The following is a 25,599-nucleotide window of genomic DNA, read 5'->3' as shown; positions in this document are numbered from 1 at the left end:
TCCACTGTCGCTACAAGCATGCTTAGTGTGAGGGATTGCTGAAGAGTCAATGAGTCGATGCAATCAGCTGGTTTTCCTTAGATAGAAAACTTTGAATCAATCTGACTGGATGATCTGGTTGATCTGGATCTATAAAGTGACCTGAGATGACATGATGTGAATTGGAGCTATAGAAATAGACTGAATAGAATTGAATAGAGGACAGTCTGCTCAGGAGGAAGTGGATCTGTGGTCAAACTGGTTCCACTGAACCTGTACCATGGGGAGCATGACCGACCCGCTCTCTGCTCCCCTCATGTCACTCAGACGTAAAGACGTTGATCCAGTAGAAACCACAGCATTGTGCCGTTCCTGCGTTAATGAATACAGACTCAGTCATATCTGCAGCGAGCTTCAGTGGTGGAAGGGTTCATCCAGACGCTCTGACACATTTCTCTCCACCGTTCCTGACATCAAGAGGTTTAGCTAGCACTACCTGACACCTGCTGTTAATCCCATTTCAAGCTGAACTCTCAACCATGAAATCCACTCAGTAGAATGAAAACACGCTGATGCAGAGCAGAGGTGGAACATAGATAATCTGTCCCCTGACACCGTTCTTCACCTGCTTCAAAGCAACAAAAGCTCCTACAATTAAACCCGGGGGGGGGACTTCTTCCTGGGACTCGCCGTGGAAGAGAGGGGATGAAGCTGTGAGGGAAAAACAGAAAGGAGAATAGAATCATAGAGTCAGAGGGCTCTGCTGGACAGACGGCAGACTGGAACGCTTCTATCCAACACTCAGACCTTTAAACCTCCTGATGCTGCTACAGAGTTCATCCAACTAACTCCAGCAGGCCTGTAGTCTGCTGACTCACTGACCCCCAAACTCAGGCGCAGCTGAGGAAGGAAGTCTTTCTGTCCGTTCAGCTCTCTGAGAACGGTGCAGACCTACCCACAAGGACAGGAAGAAACCTCCAGCAGAACCAGGCTCAGTGTGAGCGGCCATCTGCTGAGGCCCACTGGGGTTCAAGGAGACAGAAACAGACATAGAAAAAGAACACAGAAGTTCAGATAAAGTCCTTCTATCTGAGAGAAAAGTTAGTTAAATTAATGACATGTTAGAAACCTGCAGAGCTTTCAATGTTGAAGCTTTGACTCCTGACCAGTTAAGCTCAGAGTTTAAACCACAGTTTAAACAGTTCTCAGCTCTGACTGCTGCTGATCTATGGAGGCAGACGGAGCTGAACGTTTGCAGCTGCTGCTTTGATTTGTTCTGATTAAAGGAGAAAACATGATGATGTTTCACCTGCTCCTGCCCTCCAGGTGTTTCTGCTTTATAATCCATCCTCTGCTGACCTTCATCACCTTTGGTTTCCGCTCTATGTGCAGGTTTCCTCCAGACGTACCAAGCTGCACCTAGAACCCGTCCTTTCCTGGAGCTGCCTGCGTTTTTATTCTTCCATCTGCAGCAAAACCCTAATTTATGAACATTTACATTCAAGGTTGTTTGTTTTCTAGAAAGAAATGAAACACAGAATAATAATAACTAGATTGTTGTCATTAGATCTAATGTGAGCCTCCTAACCATCACCCTAATCTGGATCCGGGTCAGGTGGCTCCAAACCATTTATGCTTCATGTTGGTAAAACTATAGAGCGAATTTTGAAGCCTTAATAGGATTAACTACTCCTTTCAGACATTTTTAGGGGCGTTTAGGAAGCTGGGGGGCTCAGCCGCCCTGAGAACCCGACGCTGACGTAGAAAAAGACTGAGCTGCAGACAGGAGGCCATTCTAACCATCCTTTCCTTCTACAGTCACACAGAAACAAGCTCCTTCTTCCAGAACAAGGAGGTGGATATTTTTGGACATAAAAGCCCAAATCTGAGCTGAGGCGCGTCTCAGACACCAAGCAGATAAAGGTGGACATGATCGGATGAAGGGCTGACAGGACAGAGCCAGCTGTGACAGCAGACGGACGGTGGGTGTCACCAGGTACCGTCTTCCTGTGTCCCCAAACGTTCCGCCTGGCTGCTCAGGAACGACAGGGACGCTGCTCCCAACCTTCACTCAGCTGTCATACCGGGTCACAGCGACCGGGGGGGCATGCAGTCACACATGGCGTACAGCCCCGGACACACGCCGTCAGTTTCACCGCCGCTCATCATTTGCAGCTCCGTGAGGGACCGGGCGTGGGCCGACAGGAAATGATTCTGGTTTAATTTGGCCACAGCTCGCATAATGGCGACGGTTTAATGCAACGGAGAGAAAATGGAAGAATTAAAACATAACAACTTGGATTAGAGAGAAAAAAACATGGAGTTCAGAGGGTCGTATATCATTAAGCAATTGAGAAAGTTAATTAGGCAGCTCTGATAATTATTGCCATGGCAACCTGAGCGCACTCATGCAGATTTGATTAACGAGGTGCCATTTAATGGCAGAGCCAAGCAGCAGGGCCTGCATAGAGCTGGAGGGACCCCTAAAGGTGGGAGATCTGAAACGTTTCTCACTTTGTCTTCGTTACATCTAAGATTCAGACAGTCTGGATCTAAAAAAGCAGAGAAATCTGCAAAGCTCCTCGCTTTATAAGTAGAACCAATAGAAGCAGAAACCAGATTTCCCAAACATTCCTCCACTGATGATGAGCAGAGGCTCCAGAAGGAAGAGGAAGGATTGGTAATACCAGTTCCCATGATGCCCTCTGCTGGATGAACAGCAACACCTCCAGCCTGCAGCCTCATCTGGCTGAGCAGCCTCACAATGCTGCTGGGGGGGGGGGGGGGGGGGGTCTCTGGAGATCTAGAACAGCTTTCCTTCTTTCCCAGCCTGATGATGCAACAAACGACTTCATGGGTTTAGAAAGTGTTTAGGAAACAGTTCATTTCCCTGCTGGAGACGCAGCCTCACATCTTCTGCTGGCCTGTGGGTGGAGGCAGCTGATGGAGGCGGCTGATGAAGGAGGCTGATGGAGGCGGCTGATGGAGGCGGCTGATGGAGGCAGCTGATGGAGGCGGCTGATGAAGGAGGCTGATGGAGGCGGCTGATGGAGGCGGCTGATGGAGGCTGCTGATGGAGGCGGCTGATGGAGGCGGCTGATGGAGGCGGCTGATGGAGGCGGCTGATGGAGGCTGCTGATGGAGGCGGCTGATGGAGGCGGCTGATGGAGGCGGCTGATGGAGGCGGCTGATGGAGGCGGCTGATGGAGGCGGCTGATGGAGGAGGCTGATGGAGGCTGCTGATGGAGGCGGCTGATGGAGGCGGCTGATGGAGGCGGCTGATGGAGGAGGCTGATGGAGGCGGCTGATGGAGGCGGCTGATGGAGGCGGCTGATGGAGGCTGCTGATGGAGGCGGCTGATGGAGGCGGCTGATGGAGGCGGCTGATGGAGGCGGCTGATGGAGGCGGCTGATGGAGGAGGCTGATGGAGGCAGCTGATGGAGGCGGCTGATGAAGGCTGCTGATGGAGGCGGCTGATGGAGGCGGCTGATGGAGGCTGCTGATGGAGGCGGCTGATGGAGGCGGCTGATGGAGGCGGCTGATGGAGGAGGCTGATGGAGGCAGCTGATGGAGGCGGCTGATGGAGGAGGCTGATGGAGGCAGCTGATGGAGGCGGCTGATGAAGGCGGCTGATGGAGGTGGCTGATGGAGGCGGCTGATGGAGGCGGCTGATGGAGGCAGGTGATGGAGGCGGCTGATGGAGGCGGCTGATGGAGGCGGCTGATGGAGGCGGCTGATGGAGGCGGCTGATGGAGGCAGGTGATGGAGGCAGGTGATGGAGGCGGCTGATGGAGGCGGCTGATGGAGGCGGCTGATGGAGGCAGCTGATGGAGGCGGCTGATGGAGGAGGCTGATGGAGGCGGCTGATGGAGGCGGCTGATGAAGGCGGCTGATGGAGGCGGCTGATGGAGGCGGCTGATGGAGGCGGCTGATGGAGGCAGGTGATGGAGGCAGGTGATGGAGGCGGCTGATGGAGGCGGCTGATGGAGGCTGCTGATGGAGGCGGCTGATGGAGGCGGCTGATGGAGGCGGCTGATGGAGGCGGCTGATGGAGGCGGCTGATGGAGGCGGCTGATGGAGGCGGCTGATGGAGGCTGCTGATGGAGGCGGCTGATGGAGGCGGCTGATGGAGGCAGCTGATGGAGGCAGCTGATGGAGGCAGCTGATGGAGGCGGCTGATGGAGGCAGCTGATGGAGGCGGCTGATGGAGGCAGCTGATGGAGGCAGGTGATGGAGGCGGCTGATGGAGGCAGCTGATGGAGGCAGCTGATGGAGGCGGCTGATGGAGGCTGCTGATGGAGGCGGCTGATGGAGGCGGCTGATGGAGGCGGCTGATGGAGGCGGCTGATGGAGGAGGCTGATGGAGGCTGCTGATGGAGGCGGCTGATGGAGGCGGCTGATGGAGGCGGCTGATGGAGGCAGGTGATGGAGGCAGGTGATGGAGGCGGCTGATGGAGGCAGCTGATGGAGGCAGGTGATGGAGGCAGCTGATGGAGGCGGCTGATGGAGGCGGCTGATGGAGGCGGCTGATGGAGGAGGCTGATGGAGGCAGCTGATGGAGGCGGCTGATGAAGGCTGCTGATGGAGGCTGCTGATGGAGGCGGCTGATGGAGGCGGCTGATGGAGGCGGCTGATGGAGGCAGGTGATGGAGGCAGCTGATGGAGGCGGCTGATGGAGGCAGGTGATGGAGGCAGCTGATGGAGGCAGCTGATGGAGGCAGGTGATGGAGGCAGGTGATGGAGGCGGCTGATGGAGGCAGCTGATGGAGGCAGGTGATGGAGGCAGCTGATGGAGGCGGCTGATGGAGGCGGCTGATGGAGGCGGCTGATGGAGGAGGCTGATGGAGGCAGCTGATGGAGGCGGCTGATGAAGGCGGCTGATGGAGGCTGCTGATGGAGGCGGCTGATGGAGGCGGCTGATGGAGGCGGCTGATGGAGGCAGGTGATGGAGGCAGGTGATGGAGGCGGCTGATGGAGGCTGCTGATGGAGGCGGCTGATGGAGGCGGCTGATGGAGGCTGCTGATGGAGGCGGCTGATGGAGGCGGCTGATGGAGGCGGCTGATGGAGGAGGCTGATGGAGGCGGCTGATGGAGGCTGCTGATGGAGGCGGCTGATGGAGGCGGCTGATGGAGGCAGGTGATGGAGGCAGCTGATGGAGGCAGCTGATGGAGGCAGGTGATGGAGGCGGCTGATGGAGGCAGCTGATGGAGGCGGCTGATGGAGGCGGCTGATGGAGGCAGCTGATGGAGGCGGCTGATGGAGGCAGCTGATGGAGGCGGCTGATGGAGGCGGCTGATGGAGGCAGCTGATGGAGGCGGCTGATGGAGGCGGCTGATGGAGGCAGCTGATGGAGGCAGGTGATGGAGGCAGCTGATGGAGGCGGCTGATGGAGGCGGCTGATGGAGGCAGGTGATGGAGGCGGCTGATGGAGGCAGGTGATGGAGGCGGCTGATGGAGGCGGCTGATGGAGGCAGCTGATGGAGGCAGGTGATGGAGGCAGGTGATGGAGGCAGCTGATGGAGGCAGGTGATGGAGGCAGGTGATGGAGGCGGCTGATGGAGGCGGCTGATGGAGGCGGCTGATGGAGGCGGCTGATGGAGGCGGCTGATGGAGGCAGCTGATGGAGGCGGCTGATGGAGGCTGCTGATGGAGGCGGCTGATGGAGGCGGCTGATGGAGGCAGGTGATGGAGGCGGCTGATGGAGGCAGCTGATGGAGGCAGGTGATGGAGGCGGCTGATGGAGGCAGGTGATGGAGGCGGCTGATGGAGGCGGCTGATGGAGGCAGCTGATGGAGGCAGGTGATGGAGGCAGGTGATGGAGGCAGCTGATGGAGGCAGGTGATGGAGGCAGGTGATGGAGGCAGCTGATGGAGGCGGCTGATGGAGGCAGGTGATGGAGGCAGGTGATGGAGGTGGCTGATGGAGGCGGCTGATGGAGGCGGCTGATGGAGGCGGCTGATGGAGGCAGGTGATGGAGGCGGCTGATGGAGGCAGGTGATGGAGGCGGCTGATGGAGGCGGCTGATGGAGGCAGCTGATGGAGGCAGCTGATGGAGGCAGGTGATGGAGGCAGGTGATGGAGGCGGCTGATGGAGGCGGCTGATGGAGGCAGGTGATGGAGGCAGGTGATGGAGGCAGCTGATGGAGGCAGGTGATGGAGGCAGGTGATGGAGGCGGCTGATGGAGGCGGCTGATGGAGGCAGGTGATGGAGGCAGCTGATGGAGGCAGGTGATGGAGGCAGGTGATGGAGGCGGCTGATGGAGGCGGCTGATGGAGGCAGGTGATGGAGGCAGGTGATGGAGGCGGCTGATGGAGGCGGCTGATGGAGGCGGCTGATGGAGGAGGCTGATGGAGGCGGCTGATGGAGGCTGCTGATGGAGGCGGCTGATGGAGGCGGCTGATGGAGGCAGGTGATGGAGGCGGCTGATGGAGGCAGCTGATGGAGGCAGCTGATGGAGGCAGGTGATGGAGGCAGGTGATGGAGGCGGCTGATGGAGGCAGCTGATGGAGGCAGGTGATGGAGGCAGGTGATGGAGGCAGCTGATGGAGGCGGCTGATGGAGGCAGCTGATGGAGGCAGGTGATGGAGGCAGGTGATGGAGGCGGCTGATGGAGGCAGGTGATGGAGGCAGGTGATGGAGGCGGCTGATGGAGGCAGCTGATGGAGGCAGCTGATGGAGGCGGCTGATGGAGGCGGCTGATGGAGGTGGCTGATGGAGGCGGCTGATGGAGGCGGCTGATGGAGGCGGCTGATGGAGGCAGGTGATGGAGGCAGGTGATGGAGGCGGCTGATGGAGGCGGCTGATGGAGGCGGCTGATGGAGGCAGGTGATGGAGGCAGGTGATGGAGGCGGCTGATGGAGGCAGGTGATGGAGGCAGGTGATGGAGGCAGCTGATGGAGGCGGCTGATGGAGGCAGCTGATGGAGGCAGCTGATGGAGGCGGCTGATGGAGGCGGCTGATGGAGGCAGGTGATGGAGGCGGCTGATGGAGGCAGCTGATGGAGGCGGCTGATGGAGGCAGCTGATGGAGGCAGCTGATGGAGGCAGGTGATGGAGGCGGCTGATGGAGGCGGCTGATGGAGGCAGGTGATGGAGGCGGCTGATGGAGGCGGCTGATGGAGGCAGCTGATGGAGGCAGCTGATGGAGGCAGCTGATGGAGGCAGGTGATGGAGGCGGCTGATGGAGGCAGCTGATGGAGGCGGCTGATGGAGGCGGCTGATGGAGGCAGCTGATGGAGGCAGCTGATGGAGGCAGGTGATGGAGGCGGCTGATGGAGGCAGCTGATGGAGGCAGGTGATGGAGGCGGCTGATGGAGGCAGGTGATGGAGGCAGGTGATGGAGGCAGCTGATGGAGGCGGCTGATGGAGACGGCTGATGGAGGCAGCTGATGGAGGCAGGTGATGGAGGCAGGTGATGGAGGCAGCTGATGGAGGCGGCTGATGGAGGCGGCTGATGGAGGCGGCTGATGGAGGCAGGTGATGGAGGCAGCTGATGGAGGCGGCTGATGGAGGCAGGTGATGGAGGCAGGTGATGGAGGCAGGTGATGGAGGCAGCTGATGGAGGCGGCTGATGGAGGCGGCTGATGGAGGCAGGTGATGGAGGCGGCTGATGGAGGCAGCTTATGGAGGCAGGTGATGGAGGCAGGTGATGGAGGCAGCTGATGGAGGCAGCTGATGGAGGCAGGTGATGGAGGCAGGTGATGGAGGCGGCTGATGGAGGCAGCTGATGGAGGCAGGTGATGGAGGCAGCTGATGGAGGCGGCTGATGGAGGCGGCTGATGGAGGCAGGTGATGGAGGCGGCTGATGGAGGCAGGTGATGGAGGCGGCTGATGGAGGCGGCTGATGGAGGCAGCTGATGGAGGCAGGTGATGGAGGCAGGTGATGGAGGCGGCTGATGGAGGCGGCTGATGGAGGCAGGTGATGGAGGCAGGTGATGGAGGCGGCTGATGGAGGCGGCTGATGGAGGCGGCTGATGGAGGAGGCTGATGGAGGCAGCTGATGGAGGCAGCTTATGGAGGCAGGTGATGGAGGAGGCTGATGGAGGCGGCTGATGGAGGCTGCTGATGGAGGCAGCTTATGGAGGCAGGTGATGGAGGAGGCTGATGGAGGCGGCTGATGGAGGCTGCTGATGGAGGCGGCTGATGGAGGCAGGTGATGGAGGAGGCTGATGGAGGCGGCTGATGGAGGCTGCTGATGGAGGCAGCTTATGGAGGCAGGTGATGGAGGCGGCTGATGGAGGAGGCTGATGGAGGCAGCTGATGGAGGCAGCTTATGGAGGCAGGTGATGGAGGAGGCTGATGGAGGCGGCTGATGGAGGCTGCTGATGGAGGCGGCTGATGGAGGCGGCTGATGGAGGCAGGTGATGGAGGCGGCTGATGGAGGCAGCTGATGGAGGCAGCTGATGGAGGCAGGTGATGGAGGCAGGTGATGGAGGCGGCTGATGGAGGCACTTGATGGAGGCAGGTGATGGAGGCAGGTGATGGAGGCAGCTGATGGAGGCGGCTGATGGAGGCAGCTGATGGAGGCAGCTGATGGAGGCAGGTGATGGAGGCGGCTGATGGAGGCAGCTGATGGAGGCGGCTGATGGAGGCAGGTGATGGAGGCGGCTGATGGAGGCGGCTGATGGAGGCAGCTGATGGAGGCAGCTGATGGAGGCAGCTGATGGAGGCAGGTGATGGAGGCGGCTGATGGAGGCAGCTGATGGAGGCGGCTGATGGAGGCAGCTGATGGAGGCGGCTGATGGAGGCGGCTGATGAAGGCGGCTGATGGAGGCAGCTGATGGAGGCAGCTGATGGAGGCGGCTGATGGAGGCAGCTGATGGAGGCGGCTGATGGAGGCGGCTGATGAAGGCGGCTGATGGAGGCAGGTGATGGAGGCGGCTGATGGAGGCGGCTGATGGAGGCAGCTGATGGAGGCAGGTGATGGAGGCAGGTGATGGAGGCGGCTGATGGAGGCGGCTGATGGAGGCAGGTGATGGAGGCAGGTGATGGAGGCGGCTGATGGAGGCGGCTGATGGAGGCGGCTGATGGAGGAGGCTGATGGAGGCGGCTGATGGAGGCGGCTGATGGAGGCGGCTGATGGAGGCGGCTGATGGAGGCGGCTGATGAAGGCGGCTGATGGAGGCGGCTGATGGAGGCGGCTGATGGAGGCGGCTGATGGAGGCGGCTGATGAAGGCGGCTGATGGAGGCGGCTGATGAAGGCGGCTGATGAAGGCGGCTGATGGAGGCAGCTGATGGAGGCGGCTGATGGAGGCGGCTGATGGAGGCGGCTGATGGAGGCGGCTGATGGAGGCGGCTGATGAAGGCGGCTGATGGAGGCGGCTGATGAAGGCGGCTGATGGAGGCGGCTGATGAAGGCGGCTGATGAAGGCGGCTGATGGAGGCGGCTGATGGAGGCGGCTGATGGAGGCGGCTGATGGAGGCGGCTGATGAAGGCGGCTGATGGAGGCGGCTGATGAAGGCGGCTGATGAAGGCGGCTGATGGAGGCAGCTGATGGAGGCGGCTGATGGAGGCGGCTGATGAAGGCGGCTGATGGAGGCAGGTGATGGAGGCGGCTGATGGAGGCGGCTGATGGAGGCGGCTGATGAAGGCGGCTGATGGAGGCGGCTGATGGAGGCGGCTGATGGAGGCGGCTGATGGAGGCGGCTGATGAAGGCGGCTGATGGAGGCGGCTGATGAAGGCGGCTGATGAAGGCGGCTGATGGAGGCAGCTGATGGAGGCGGCTGATGGAGGCGGCTGATGGAGGCGGCTGATGAAGGCGGCTGATGGAGGCGGCTGATGAAGGCGGCTGATGGAGGCGGCTGATGGAGGCGGCTGATGGAGGCGGCTGATGAAGGCGGCTGATGGAGGCGGCTGATGAAGGCGGCTGATGGAGGCGGCTGATGAAGGCGGCTGATGGAGGCAGCTGATGGAGGCAGCTGATGGAGGCAGGTGATGGAGGCAGGTGATGGAGGCGGCTGATGGAGGCAGCTGATGGAGGCAGGTGATGGAGGCAGGTGATGGAGGCAGCTGATGGAGGCGGCTGATGGAGGCAGCTGATGGAGGCAGCTGATGGAGGCAGGTGATGGAGGCGGCTGATGGAGGCAGCTGATGGAGGCGGCTGATGGAGGCAGGTGATGGAGGCGGCTGATGGAGGCGGCTGATGGAGGCAGCTGATGGAGGCAGCTGATGGAGGCAGCTGATGGAGGCAGGTGATGGAGGCGGCTGATGGAGGCAGCTGATGGAGGCGGCTGATGGAGGCAGCTGATGGAGGCGGCTGATGGAGGCGGCTGATGAAGGCAGCTGATGGAGGCGGCTGATGGAGGCTGCTGATGGAGGCGGCTGATGGAGGCTGCTGATGGAGGCGGCTGATGGAGGCGGCTGATGGAGGCTGCTGATGAAGGCGGCTGATGGAGGCGGCTGATGAAGGCGGCTGATGGAGGCGGCTGATGGAGGCGGCTGATGGAGGCGGCTGATGGAGGCGGCTGATGGAGGCAGCTGATGGAGGCGGCTGATGGAGGCGGCTGATGAAGGCGGCTGATGGAGGCGGCTGATGAAGGCGGCTGATGGAGGCGGCTGATGAAGGCGGCTGATGGAGGCGGCTGATGGAGGCGGCTGATGGAGGCGGCTGATGAAGGCGGCTGATGGAGGCGGCTGATGGAGGCGGCTGATGAAGGCGGCTGATGGAGGCAGCTGATGAAGGCGGCTGATGGAGGCGGCTGATGGAGGCGGCTGATGGAGGCGGCTGATGAAGGCGGCTGATGGAGGCAGCTGATGGAGGCAGCTGATGGAGGCAGCTGATGGAGGCGGCTGATGAAGGCGGCTGATGGAGGCGGCTGATGGAGGCGGCTGATGGAGGCGGCTGATGAAGGCGGCTGATGGAGGCGGCTGATGAAGGCGGCTGATGGAGGCGGCTGATGGAGGCGGCTGATGAAGGCGGCTGATGGAGGCGGCTGATGAAGGCGGCTGATGGAGGCGGCTGATGGAGGCGGCTGATGGAGGCGGCTGATGGAGGCGGCTGATGAAGGCGGCTGATGGAGGCGGCTGATGAAGGCGGCTGATGGAGGCGGCTGATGAAGGCGGCTGATGGAGGCGGCTGATGAAGGCAGCTGATGGAGGCGGCTGATGGAGGCTGCTGATGGAGGCGGCTGATGGAGGCTGCTGATGGAGGCGGCTGATGGAGGCGGCTGATGGAGGCTGCTGATGGAGGCGGCTGATGGAGGTGGGTGATGGAGGGGGCTGATGGAGGTTAACTCAGGTGTGGGTGGTGATGAGGACAGGGCTGCAGATCAATCTGTCAGGATTCAGTCAGAATGACGCCACTGGACACTTTAAACAGAGGCTGCTGTGAACCATGGTTATCTCTAAAGAAACACCTGCAGTCATCATTGCACTGCACAAAGATGGCCGACCAGGAAAGAGAATGGCAGCTAGAGAGATTGCACCTCAGTCAGCAATCTATGGCATCATCAACAACTTCAAGGAGAGAGGTTCCATTGCTGCCAAAAAGGCTCCAAGAAAGACCAGCGAGCGCCAGGACCGTCTCTGAAAAGTGTTTCAGCTGGGGGATGGGGCTGCCAGCGGTGCAGAGCTTGCTCAGGAATGGCAGCAGGCAGGTGTGAGTGCATCTGCACTGTGAGGCGAAGACTCTTGGAGCAAGGCCTGGTCTGAAGGAGGGCAGCAAAGAAGCCACTTCTCTCCAGGAAAACCATCAGGGACAGACTGATATTCTGCTAAAGGTCCAGGGAGGGGACAGCTGAGGACTGGGGGAAAGTCATCTTCTCTCAGCAATCCCCTTTTCCATTGTTTGGGACATCTGGAAAACATCTGGTTGGGAGAAGACCAGGTGAGCGCTACCAGCAGTCTGGTCTCATGCCGACTGTAAAGCATCCTGAAACCATTCATGGTGGGGTTGCTTCTCAGCCAAGGGAGTCGGCTCTCTCCCAGTCTGACCTAAAAACAGCCATGAATAAAGAACGGAACCAGAATGTCCTCCCAGAGCAACTTCTCCCAACCGTCCCAGAGCAGTTTGGTGATGAATGATGCCTTTTCCAGCATGATGGAGCACCTCGCCATAAAGCAAAGCTGGTATCTAACTGGCTCAGGGAACAAAACAGAGAGATGTTGGGTCCATGGCTTGGAAACTCCCCTCATCTTAATCCCATTGGAAACTTGAGGTCAATCATCAGGAGACGGCGGACAAACGGAAACCTTCTGACTAAATGCAAACATTGATGGAGCAGAATGGACGCTATCAGTCAGGATTTGGTCCAGAAGCTGATTGACAGCAGCCAGGGAGAAATGTCCTGAAGAAGAGGAGTCACCACTGCAGATATTGACCTGCTGCTTTAACTCATTCTGTCATTAAAAGCTTTGGTTGCTCAGAATATGATGCAACATCTGACATGAACACCAGAGGGCAGCAGATCAGCTGAAAATAGAATATTTCACATGATAATCTGACATCCTGCACATGCATGACTGTGGGTATGCTGGTCTGACGGGGTATGCTGGTCTGATGGGGTATGCTGATCTGACGGGGTATGCTGGTCTGATGGGGTATGCTGATCTGATGGGGTATGCTGATCTGAGAGGGTATGCTGGTCTGACAGGGTATGCTGGTCTGACGGGGTATGCTGGTCTGATGGGGTATGCTGATCTGACGGGGTATGCTGGTCTGACAGCGTATGCTGGTCTGATTGGGTATGCTGGTCTGATGGGGTATGCTGATCTGACAGGGTATGCTGGTCTGACAGCGTATGCTGGTCTGATGGGGTATGCTGGTCTGACGGGGTATGCTGGTCTGACGGGGTATGCTGGTCTGTTGGGGTATGCTGATCTGACAGGGTATGCTGATCTGATGGGGTATGCTGATCTGATGGGGTATGCTGGTCTGATGGGGTATGCTGATCTGATGGGGTATGCTGGTCTGATGGGGTATGCTGATCTGACAGGGTATGCTGGTCTGTTGGGGTATGCTGGTCTGACAGCGTATGCTGGTCTGATGGGGTATGCTGGTCTGACAGGGTATGCTGGTCTGACGGGGTATGCTGATCTGACAGGGTATGCTGGTCTGACAGGGTATGCTGATCTGACAGGGTATGCTGATCTGACGGGGTATGCTGGTCTGACAGGGTATGCTGGTCTGACGGGGTATGCTGATCTGACAGGGTATGCTGGTCTGACAGGGTATGCTGGTCTGACGGGGTATGCTGATCTGACAGGGTATGCTGGTCTGACAGGGTATGCTGGTCTGACGGGGTATGCTGATCTGACAGGGTATGCTGGTCTGACAGGGTATGCTGGTCTGACAAGGTATGCTGGTCTCACAGGGTATGCTGATCTGATGGGGTATGCTGGTCTGATGGGGTATGCTGGTCTGATGGGGTATGCTGATCTGACAGGGTATGCTGGTCTGACGGGGTATGCTGGTCTGACGGGGTATGCTGATCTGACAGGGTATGCTGGTCTGACAGCGCATGCTGGTCTGATTGGGTATGCTGGTCTGATGGGGTATGCTGATCTGACAGGGTATGCTGGTCTGACGGGGTATGCTGGTCTGATGGGGTATGCTGGTCTGACGGGGTATGCTGATCTGACGGGGTATGCTGGTCTGATGGGGTATGCTGATCTGACAGCATATGCTGGTCTGACGGGGTATGCTGGTCTGACAGCATATGCTGGTCTGATGGGGTATGCTGGTCTGACAGGGTATGCTGGTCTGATGGGGTATGCTGATCTGATGGGGTATGCTGATCTGATGGGGTATGCTGGTCTGATGGGGTATGCTGATCTGACAGGGTATGCTGGTCTGACGGGGTATGCTGGTCTGACAGCGTATGCTGGTCTGATGGGGTATGCTGGTCTGATGGGGTATGCTGGTCTGACAGCGTATGCTGGTCTGATGGGGTATGCTGATCTGACAGGGTATGCTGGTCTGACAGGGTATGCTGGTCTGACAGCGTATGCTGGTCTGATGGGGTATGCTGGTCTGAAGGGGTATGCTGGTCTGACGGGGTATGCTGGTCTGACAGCGTATGCTGGTCTGATGGGGTATGCTGGTCTGAAGGGGTATGCTGGTCTGAAGGGGTATGCTGGTCTGACAGCATATGCTGGTCTGACGGGGTATGCTGGTCTGACAGCATATGCTGGTCTGATGGGGTATGCTGGTCTGACAGGGTATGCTGGTCTGATGGGGTATGCTGATCTGATGGGGTATGCTGATCTGATGGGGTATGCTGGTCTGATGGGGTATGCTGATCTGACAGGGTATGCTGGTCTGACGGGGTATGCTGGTCTGACAGCGTATGCTGGTCTGATGGGGTATGCTGGTCTGATGGGGTATGCTGGTCTGACAGCGTATGCTGGTCTGATGGGGTATGCTGATCTGACAGGGTATGCTGGTCTGACAGGGTATGCTGATCTGACAGGGTATGCTGATCTGACAGGGTATGCTGGTCTGACGGGGTATGCTGGTCTGACAGCGTATGCTGGTCTGATGGGGTATGCTGGTCTGATGGGGTATGCTGATCTGACGGGGTATGCTGGTCTGACAGCATATGCTGGTCTGATGGGGTATGCTGGTCTGACAGCATATGCTGGTCTGACCGGGTATGCTGATCTGACAGGGTATGCTGGTCTGACAGGGTATGCTGATCTGACAGGGTATGCTGATCTGACAGGGTATGCTGGTCTGACGGGGTATGCTGGTCTGACAGCGTATGCTGGTCTGATGGGGTATGCTGGTCTGAAGGGGTATGCTGATCTGACGGGGTATGCTGGTCTGACAGCATATGCTGGTCTAATGGGGTATGCTGGTCTGAAGGGGTATGCTGGTCTGAAGGGGTATGCTGGTCTGACGGGGTATGCTGGTCTGACAGCGTATGCTGGTCTGATGGGGTATGCTGGTCTGAAGGGGTATGCTGGTCTGAAGGGGTATGCTGGTCTTACAGCATATGCTGGTCTGACAGGGTATGCTGGTCTGATGGGGTATGCTGGTCTGATGGGGTATGCTGGTCTGACAGCATATGCTGGTCTGACGGGGTATGCTGATCTGACAGGGTATGCTGGTCTGACGGGGTATGCTGGTCTGACAGCATATGCTGGTCTGACGGGGTATGCTGATCTGACAGGGTATGCTGGTCTGACGGGGTATGCTGGTCTGACAGCATATGCTGGTCTGACGGGGTATGCTGATCTGACAGGGTATGCTGGTCTGACAGCGTATGCTGGTCTGACAGGGTATGCTGGTCTGACGGGGTATGCTGGTCTGACGGGGTATGCTGATCTGACAGAACACTGGGGTGGATCTGGGATGCTGGAGTTTCTCCAACCATCAGTCTGCTCCAGATGTTTCTGGAGGCCATCTCTACATAAAGATGTCTCTGAATTCGTCTCTTCCTGCTCCATCTGTTCTAGAATAAAAACTCTGCTCAGGCCTCTAAGATCTACACCTGATGCTCAGTCCAGATTCATGCAATAATCCAGACCTCCTCCTCAGAGCTCATGCTCATGGTTCTGGTGCAGCTCCCTGAAAGAGTCACACCATGACTGGGCGTCAATGGAAGGCTGCACTAGTAGAGCTCCAACGCCCAGCAGGTTCTATAGCTAACATAATAGCTGCCTTCCAGCCTGGATCAGAGATCACTGATGGATCTGATGCTAAATGGACGTGAAGCAGCCGGAACCATCCATGATCCTCAGCAGCGTGAGGCCTGTGGCTCGGTCCGGTCCGGTCCGGTCCCAGGGCTGATTATGAGCGCCTCAGAGGCAATGATGGACATTCATCTAAAAACAGTCAGTATTTATACCAGCTAAGGCTTGACTTCGACCTCTGTGATGGAAATCCATACATCAGCTTTATGCTCTTTAATCTATTTTTTTAGTATTGGGGTTTAGAAAAATATCCCTTTGAAAAAGAACCTAAAAATAATGATGGTCTCCAGGTAACCATGAATAAAGTCCAATAGGTGATCTGAGCTCAGATGAAGCTGTCAGAACTGAGGACAGAAAGGAGAGGGGCTCTGGATCTTCACTGGATATTTTTATCAACACATTAAGACCATTATCATAACCAGCTAGCTTAGAAATAGAGAAAAATGTATAAATTAGCATCCCCAGGGCTTTCTATTAGCATAGACAGCAGCACTCAGCCTAAAGGAGAAAGATGGAAGAAATGGAAGCTCAGCAGGAGGTCCCTCCAGGGAATTACTGATCCTCCATCGTTCCTCACTCTCTGATTTTACTTTAATACAAAGATTAGAGACAGATGAGCACCAAGAGGAGTCACTTCATTGGTTCATCACTGCGTGGCTGCAGGATGGATGGATGGATGGATGGATGATGGATGGATGGATGGATGGATGATGGACACACCCAGCTTCATAACAACCATAGAAATAAAATGTATAGAACTGAGTAAGAGCAGCAATAACCTGACTGAAGGCAGTGAAGCTAAAGAAGATTAACAGGCAGCTTCAGAGCTACTAGAACCTCCTGGACCTCCTGAGTCTGCAGACCTTTGCACCAGGAGCACCACCAGCATCAACGATGCAGGAACAAAGGAAAGCTTTCCGCTGACAGATGAAGATTTAAAAACAAAGACTCCAAGCTGCTCAAAAAACAAACTAAAGTTTTAATATTTCAATGAATTTCAAACAGATCAGGAACCGGGATCAAAGAAAAACTCTAAACAAAGATGGCCGCTTCTGGCAGAAAGCGCTAAATAATCATTGATTGCTTTGTTTCAGAACTGGTCCAGGACCAGTTTCCTTCATCTTCCACTGGGAGCCGATCTTATGCAGACTTGAAATGATTCTCATCAATGGTGTAAAAGATGTGACCTTCGTTTAGGAGGAACTCCAAGGAAGACCTGAATGAACAAGAACAGATTAAATTAGTTAGAACATCTGGGTCTGACTGTAGATTAGAGACCAATGTCCTGTTAGCTGCCTGCTAACGCACAGCCAGGAATCCCATCATTGGTAGAGTTCAGCAGTTAATCAGAGGGTGGATCTGATGGGTGGGAAACCAGTCTAAACCAGAACATTCCAGACCATCACATCCAAACATCTCTTGTTGCTCACAGAGGCAGAGTTAGAATCCAGCGGCTGCGTCCTCCGAAGGTCAGATTCACAGGCTGATTACATCATAGCTCGTCGCCGAAGCGCCTGATCGGATTGGAGGACCTCCCGTTATGCGGCCGATAAACGCAGCCATCGTTTTGAAGGATGGGTCCGCTGTCACCTCCATAGCCTTGGATATCCCATGATTCATTGCGAGTCCAAGCAAGCCGTCTGCTCCGTGGTCAGAGGAAAAAGGGGAAATGGCGCCAAACAGTGGTGAGTATTGGAAGTTTAGATTAATATAATCCAGTCAGTGAATAAGTTCCGTCTGAAATGAATGAAAATAGTTGTTTTAATGGTTATTGAGTCAGATATTTGACGGGTAAAGATTAGTTTATCTAAAGTTTTTATCTTTCCCTAAATGGTTCTGGCTGTAATTGAAGCTCAGATTCTAATATCTGTGCAGAGTGGGGATTATAGATGTGATATCTGAGAGGACAGCACTGCTGCTGAAGCTCCTCAGGAAAGTAATCAGCACCCAGAACAGCAAGGAGGACTTTAGCACCCATTCTTTCCCTGCTGTGTGTGGCAATGGTCACGGTTGCTAGGCAACAGAACGAACGTAGAGTGAGGGGTGGGTTAGGCTGCAGAAGGCTGGACCTGTTTGATTCCATAGCTGAACTCACAGCAGACCCAGTCCAAGTATCCAGGTAGACCGGGTCCTTGGAGGACGCAGCTGCCGGATTCTAACAGAGATTATCCTGATCGGAACAAATCTTTGTTTTGATTTCATGGCGTTCTGCTTTGTTCATGTCGAATCTTTCCAAAGCTTTAAAGACAGACTTCTGGCTGCTGGAAAGTAGCGACTGAAAAGTTTGAACATTCGTGGAGGTTTGTCAGCCGTCTGACAGCCAGGAAGTTTAACTACAGCTGGTTAATAACGGCGGGGGGGTACCTGATGTCTGTCATGCTGATGTGATCCAGCTGAGTTCTCAGGTAAGACAAAGCAATGCCTTCATCGTGGACAGAGAACACCCGGATCAGATGCAGAACCTCAGAGGAAAAGACAAGAAAACAGATCAGTTGTTACTCCCTCAGTCCGCTATGCACTGTTGGAAATCATCAGGACCCCACTAAACCATCATTCATTCATTCATTCCTGATGATTGAATTTTTCAGAGCTAACGTATAAACAGGTAGCAGAGGGAGGGAGGGAGGGAGGGAGGGGATAATTAAAGGGACGGTCTAAACTTCTAAAGCTGAGGTCTGCTTCAGGTTTAATGAAAACTCTGCTTATCAAACATAAGATAAAAAGTTTTTCCTTTCTCTAAGAAAGTTATGCACCTCAACAATTCAAACAAAATACATTTTTTTATACCTAAAAGAAACATTCTGGGTGTCTAAAAATAAATGGCAGATCTCTTTATTCCCATCATTTTTATTATTTTAGAAATACATACATTTATTCAAGTCGATTAATGTGAAAACAGCCTGCCGTAGCTGACTAGATACTTAGACGTTAACTCACTGGAAACCTATTTTATTGATCTACAGATGGAAAAACAGCAGCTTAATAAATGACACAGCTGCTTGCCATAATATGCCAGATATAAACCTGCTGCCATCTTGTCCTGCTGCATCTCCTGCAGCTTTAGAACTGTTGCTCTTTTTAATCTCATGCTCCAATATTTTCGTTATTGTCATGGATTACAGTCTGAGTTTGATGAAGATGCTTTGTAAAAAAGACCCTTATAAGTTCAGAGGTCCGGGTGGTCAGCACAGGGCAGGGACACTTTAACGGGTCGGGGACATGTCTACAGGACAGGGACATCTTTACCGGGTGGGGGGGCGTCTTTACAGGGCGGGGACACTTTAACGGGTCGGGGACATGTCTACAGGACAGGGACATCTTTACACAAACTCAAGTTCTCAGAAAGCAGAACGGATCCCAGGCCTATTTTATTTTAATATCCAAGAAATAAAATATTTTCATTTACCCCTTGCAATACCCTGGCAGACCACTAGGGGTCCGTGCATCGCCGGCTGGGAAACTGATTTCACTTCTGGTTGTACGCACACTTTTGAAATCCTTGATCTGCCCCTGGCTTGCAGTCGGGTGGAGGGGATAGAAGGGCGTGGCTGGCATGCCGCGCTCGGCTTAGGGGGGCTGGGTCCCCGGACAGTGCTTGCCTGGGGCTCCTCTCCTAAAGTAGGGTCTGGTGTGTTGTGTTCAGGGCAAGGGTACTTGGATTCTTGTCCCTTTGGTTGGGGTCCAGGCCCTCATCAGGTCTACCTTGGACATCACGGGCTGCCATGGACCTGTGGGACCACAGCAATATGGCCTCTGGGGATTGGCCCCTCGAGGACTGGGTCCCTTTGGGTTTGGCCCCCTCGGGGGTCGGTCTCCGGGGGCTCTCGTCTGCCCTTCTCTGGTGGGTGTGGCCATCCTTATGAATGCCCTCCTTGTGTCCCAGTGATCTGGGTCCCACTGGGTATCTGGGGCCAGGATCACCCATTTATCCTTAGATAGAAACTTTGAATCAGTCTGACTGGATGATCTGTTGAACTGGAAAGTGACCTGAGATGACATGATGTGAATTGGAGCTATAGAAATAAACTGAATAGAATAGAATTGAATCCATCCTGGGCCCTGTAGGGCGAGTCTGGGGCCACTCACACCTGTTATTAAGTCATATTTTTAGGTTTTTTTCTCTCCCTTTAGTTCTTATCCCTCCTTTCTGTCTCAGTCTCTGTTGTACGATTTTACTTCCTAAATACGTTTTAATAAAGTTTCACGTTGAACTACCAAGCAAAACCTTATGTCAGCAATAAAGCAGTTAGCTATCAGCTAGCTCTGGAACATCTACTGCCAGAGCCATATTGGCTAAACAGGACATAAAGATAAAATAATGAGGCAGGTATAGACATATTTTTACAGCATAAACTGGAGGTTCTGGTTGAACTTTCCTTCTGAAACCACTAACCTGGTCCTGGACCGTGGACAGACCCGCTTGGAGATGCACCCCGCTGCTCCAGTCAGGCCGCGGCACCACGGTGCTGTTCATGTTCACATCAAAGACCTGAAGCAAACAAACAGGAACCTGCAAAACCAGTTGCTGTCCAACACATACTGGTAACCATAAAGTTATGATCCAGAGACCAGAAAACATGGCTTCAGTTGATGCTTTCCAATCCCATCGGCAGAGCAGACAGGAACAGCCTTATTCCAAAGAATAAAAAGGGTTATTGAGAAAAACTTTCAGTCTAGTCCCAGATGGCCAATCAGCAGCCAAATTGGTAACAGAACCAGTTTGGAAATTGGTCTGTGGGCCAACCTGTCATCAGGAAACTTAGAAAGACTTGTTAAGACTCACGGCCAAAACGTCTTTGGTTCCACCATCAACTGCCAAATAATCTAAACACCCACAAACAAACGGTGAGCATAAAGAAATGAGAAAAGTTCTGATTTTCCAGCGTCCTGCTGCAGCCAGCCGTGCATCAGTGTCAGCCCTCTGTGGTTCTGCTTAAATGGCTGTAATTCTCATTACTGTTAAGCTGTAATACCCATCGGCCACCCCCAGGGGTCAGCAGCCCAGGAAGCAGCTATGCTGCAGCGACCTGCAGGCGCTGTGCTGTTACACACATACCGTCTGCTTAATCCATGCTCCCAGCAGAAGAACATGGCGGCGGCTCAGAGATCAGCTGGGCTGAACTGTGACTCTGAGCAGTTAGTCTTAGTTCTGCAGTAGTTATTACCTTCCTGCTGAGGTGCAGATGAGCGTGCACCACTTCCAACATGTGGGAGCTGATCTCGTTCAAGTCTGAGACGCACCGGATGTTCATGGCCAGCAGAGACCTTTGTCCCTGTTGATGGAGAGAAGAAAGGCCATGGTGGCATTTATTTTCCCGCTGCTGACAGCCTGCTTTGCTAGGTTAGCTTACAGCGTGGGTGCGTAGGCTTCCGATGACCTTAACATACGAGCCTGGAGAAGCTGAGGCTGGCAGACAGTCCTGTAAAGACCAGAGTTTAGAACCGAGCCTGGCTTCGCCCAGCGTCCTGCTGTCTATAGTAAACCAGTCAGACACTGACTTCCATGGTAATCCACAGCTTCACATTCATGGGGGGACCGGTCATGTCGTCCACCAAGTACTGAACATTGGTCAGAAACGGAGCGAATCCTCTCACGATTCCAACAATAGAAACCTGAAATAGGAGAAAAGAAGCTGAAGCTGAGAGACGTGATAAACAGCAGAATAAAGACAACATGATGCTGGAGGTGATGGGGATCTGCTGCTGCGCCGTGGACCGCTGGGCCCTCTGGGTCCTGGTGGGGTTTGGGACTTGGACCGCTGGGCCCTCTGGGTCCTGGTGGGGTTTGGGACTTGGACCGTTGGGCCCTCTGGGTCCTGGTGGGGTTTGGGACTTGGACCGTTGGGCCCTCGGGGTCCTGGTGGGGTTTGGGCCTCAGACCGCTGGGCCCTCTGGGTCCTGGTGGGGTTTGGGCCTCAGATTGTTGGGCCCTCGGGGGTCCTGGTGGGGTTTGGGACTTGGACCGTTGGGCCCTCTGGGTCCTGGTGGGGTTTGGGCCTCAGACTGTTGGGCCCTCGGGGGTCCTGGTGGGGTTTGGGACTTGGACCGTTGGGCCCTCTGGGTCCTGGTGGGGTTTGGGCCTCGGACTGTTGGGCCCTCTGGGTCCTGGTGGGGTTTGGGACTTGGACCGTTGGGCCCTCGGGGTCCTGGTGGGGTTTGGGACTTGGACCGTTGGGCCCTCGGGGTCCTGGTGGGGTTTGGGCCTCAGACTGTTGGGCCCTCGGGGGTCCTGGTGGGGTTTGGGCCTCAGACTGTTGGGCCCTCGGGGGTCCTGGTGGGGTTTGGGACTTGGACCGTTGGGCCCTCTGGGTCCTGGTGGGGTTTGGGACTCGGACCGTTGGGCCCTCGGGGGTCCTGGTGGGGTTTGGGACTCGGACCGTTGGGCCCTCTGGGTCCTGGTGGGGTTTGGGACTTGGACCGTTGGGCCCTCTGGGTCCTGGTGGGGTTTGGGCCTCAGACGGTTGGGCCCTCGGGGGTCCTGGTGGGGTTTGGGCCTCAGACTGTTGGGCCCTCGGGGTCCTGGTGGGGTTTGGGCCTCGGACCGTTGGGCCCTCTGGGTCCTGGTGGGGTTTGGGACTTGGACCGTTGGGCCCTCTGGGTCCTGGTGGGGTTTGGGCCTCAGACTGTTGGGCCCTCTGGGTCCTGGTGGGGTTTGGGCCTCAGACTGTTGGGCCCTCTGGGGTCCTGGTGGGGTTTGGGCCTCGGACCGTTGGGCCCTCTGGGTCCTGGTGGGGTTTGGGACTTGGACCGTTGGGCCCTCTGGGTCCTGGTGGGGTTTGGGCCTCAGACTGTTGGGCCCTCGGGGGTCCTGGTGGGGTTTGGGACTCGGACCGTTGGGCCCTCTGGGTCCTGGTGGGGTTTGGGCCTCAGACTGTTGGGCCCTCGGGGGTCCTGGTGGGGTTTGGGCCTCGGACCGTTGGGCCCTCTGGGTCCTGGTGGGGTTTGGGACTTGGACCGTTGGGCCCTCTGGGTCCTGGTGGGGTTTGGGCCTCAGACTGTTGGGCCCTCGGGGGTCCTGGTGGGGTTTGGGACTCGGACCGTTGGGCCCTCTGGGTCCTGGTGGGGTTTGGGACTTGGACCGTTGGGCCCTCTGGGTCCTGGTGGGGTTTGGGCCTCAGACTGTTGGGCCCTCGGGGGTCCTGGTGGGGTTTGGGCCTCAGACTGTTGGGCCCTCGGGGGTCCTGGTGGGGTTTGGGACTTGGACCGTTGGGCCCTCTGGGTCCTGGTGGGGTTTGGGCCTCAGACTGTTGGGCCCTCGGGGGTCCTGGTGGGGTTTGGGACTCGGACCGTTGGGCCCTCTGGGTCCTGGTGGGGTTTGGGACTTGGACCGCTGGGCCCTCTGGATCCTGGTGGGTTTGCAGTCAAAGGGTGATTGTGTCTCTGATCCCTCCTTGCTGCTCCAAAGTTTCTTGGTTCTAGAGTGAAGGTCCGGATGCATCCAGAGCGTCTCCAGGAGAATCAACCACCCACCGACACATTATGACTCCCATTCATTTCAATGGCCTGACCAAGCCAGTAGAACTATAGAAAGTAGATCAGACAGCTGATCCAGACGCTGCTGCCTGCCTCCTCACTAGAACTATAGAAAGTAGATCAGACAGTTGATCCAGATGCTGCTGCCTGCTTCCTCACTAGAACTATAGAAAGTAGATCAGACAGCTGATCCAGACGCTGCTGCCTGCGTCCTCACTAGAACTATAGAAAGTAGATCAGACGGCTGATCCAGACGCTGCTGCCTGCCTCCTCACTAGAACTATAGAAAGTAGATCAGACAGCTGATCCAGATGCTGCTGCCTGCTTCCTCACTAGAACTATAGAAAGTAGATCAGACGGCTGATCCAGACGCTGCTGCCTGCGTCCTCACTAGAACTATAGAAAGTAGATTTTGTTCAGATTTTAAAATCCTTCTGTCAGTCTAGAAATCACTGAATGGCTAAATTACACAATCCATTCCAGACTGGTTGGCAGGGGATCAACAGCCAGACCTATGAGGTCTACTGGATCAGAACCAAACATGGAGAAGCAGCATTTAGTTCTTCTGCTCCAATTATCTAGAATAATCTTCCAGAAAACTGTAGATGCTCTGAATTCCACTACTGGATTAAATGTAGATTAAAAACGTAGCTGAAACCTCTAACTGATATCTGAACATTATCCACCATTTTTATACTTAAGTAATCTTCTCATTTTAATTGAACCAGATTTTCATTAATCGTTTGATTTAGTTTCACTGCCACATACATCTGAGGCTCTATGTTTTCCTTGTTCAGAACTTTAAACGGCTTCTTAAACGTTCTACTGAAATAATCCTGCCTCGCTTGAACCACTCGTTCCCCAGCAGTCGGCCATCACGACCTTATATATGAAACTGATCCTGTTCAAATGAAATCATTATTCCCATTTTAGCAAACTATAAAAACAGAACCAATAAAACCTCTCTGAGGGGTTCGTGGGGCGCTGAGCTGCTCTAGGTTTGGTTTCTAGAACAGACAGATGAGCAGAGAGCTGCAGTGGTTAGCAGTGACCAGTCGGCCATGCTGGGAGGCCCCAACGCAGTCAGACAGGAAGAGCCTCAAACTGCGCTTTTCATTATCCTCATTTTTTTCATCTCAATTTAAATACAAATAATATTATATTACATCAGTAAATCAATCATTAAATTATCTATGGTGATAAAGTTAATCAGACTTTTTTTCCCTCCGAGTCTTGGCCCCCCTTTAGGGCCCTCAGGGGCCACAGCCCCCACTTACACTGGCTATCCTAAAGCTGCTATAGGCTCATGCTGCCGGAGGACATGGGGACCTCCTGGCGTCTGAGTCACAGGTGTTCCTCTGCTCAGTAGGGCGGACTGTGGCGGTTAGTGAAGATGAAGGACATCATACAGCAGGGCAGCAGCTACCAGAAGCTACACTCCCTCCTAGCTTAAAGACATATGATTAAACAACTGATAAATATATGTTTATCCTTTACTGAAGTAATCAGGGTGGATTGCTGCGGTTTTTTCAAGGCTGATCCTTAATATCTCCAAGCTAGCCCAGTTTAGCCTTCCTGGGTTTCAGCTCAGGTTTAACTGCAGTTAAACCTCCTCTCTGGTCAAACTTACCGAGTCGTTTTTAAAGGGCTGCTAACATGCTAACAGTTAGCCTATTCTGCACAGGTGAAAAAGGTGTGCAAGGAAAAATAAACTGATGTTTCCAAGGTGAGAACGGAGACAAATTAACTTGGAAATGTTACCAAGAGCTCTTTATAAAGTTAGTTGGAAAAAAGCAAACTTATTGGAGATGTTTTCATCACATCAGGATTTTGAAGTGAATTCTTTCAATCCAATGAAAGCAGTGGAGACCCTGCAGCTTTATTCAGAGTGGCGGAACCACAGGGACTTTCTCCACTAGACAGAGTTTAGACGTATGGACTTGGATGAAAGGAGGACTGACCTGGTTGAGCTCAAAGTCCCAGACTGAGAAGCAGTCATTGCTGAGCTGAGCGGCAGTGTGCAGCTGGGACACGGTGCAGGGGAAGACCTGAAGGTGGGCCCTCTGTGCTCAGAGAGAGGACAGCAGGAACAGGTGAGATGTTCCTCTGAGAAATCAAAGGTGGTGTTACTACATGCAGCAGACATCTACCTTTGAGGGAGCAGCTTTCTGGCTGGAGTGACTGCAGCCTGTTGGAGCAACAAGGGTCTGAAGAGGTCCAGCAGGTGTCTGAGATGATGATGATGTTCCACTCACCTGGATCCCACATGTCCACCAGGACCAAACAGCCTGAAGCATCTAACAGAGGAGCTGACTGAGCAGGCAGCTCAGCAGCAGCTGGGTGGAGTTAAAGCAATCAGACAGCAGAGCCTGCTGACTGGCTCTGGTTCTCTGAACGTTCCTCTGGTTCCCTGAACGTTCCTCTGGTTCTCTGAATGTTCCTCCTGTTCTCTGAATGTTCCTCTGAACGTTTCTTCTGTTCTCTGAACGTTCCTGACTTCTACAGCACAA

The 25,599-nt window shown here is 55.0% G+C and overlaps 1 protein-coding gene across 1 annotated transcript; it reads right to left on the bottom strand.

Annotated features, from left to right (window-relative positions):
- Positions 1–16,618: 16,618 nt before the first annotated feature.
- Positions 16,619–25,363, bottom strand: LOC119777414 (replication protein A 32 kDa subunit-like). Its single transcript, XM_038276282.1, has 9 exons — positions 25,345–25,363; positions 25,240–25,277; positions 25,051–25,152; positions 21,116–21,229; positions 20,968–21,036; positions 20,782–20,889; positions 20,010–20,105; positions 17,981–18,078; positions 16,619–16,832 (listed from the first exon to the last, which is right to left on the bottom strand). Exons 1-9 carry the CDS (start codon positions 25,355–25,357, stop codon positions 16,757–16,759), a joined length of 714 nt encoding a protein of 237 aa, XP_038132210.1. The 5' UTR covers positions 25,358–25,363; the 3' UTR covers positions 16,619–16,756.
- Between the last annotated feature and the right edge of the window lie 236 nt (positions 25,364–25,599).

This window comes from Cyprinodon tularosa, unplaced genomic scaffold, assembly GCF_016077235.1.
Source record: "Cyprinodon tularosa strain WSP-4 unplaced genomic scaffold, ASM1607723v1 ctg1239, whole genome shotgun sequence".
In the NCBI taxonomy this organism is placed as follows: domain Eukaryota; kingdom Metazoa; phylum Chordata; class Actinopteri; order Cyprinodontiformes; family Cyprinodontidae; genus Cyprinodon; species Cyprinodon tularosa.
The sequence above is the reverse complement of the archived record's forward strand: the minus strand, read 5'-3'. Positions and strand labels throughout refer to the sequence as shown.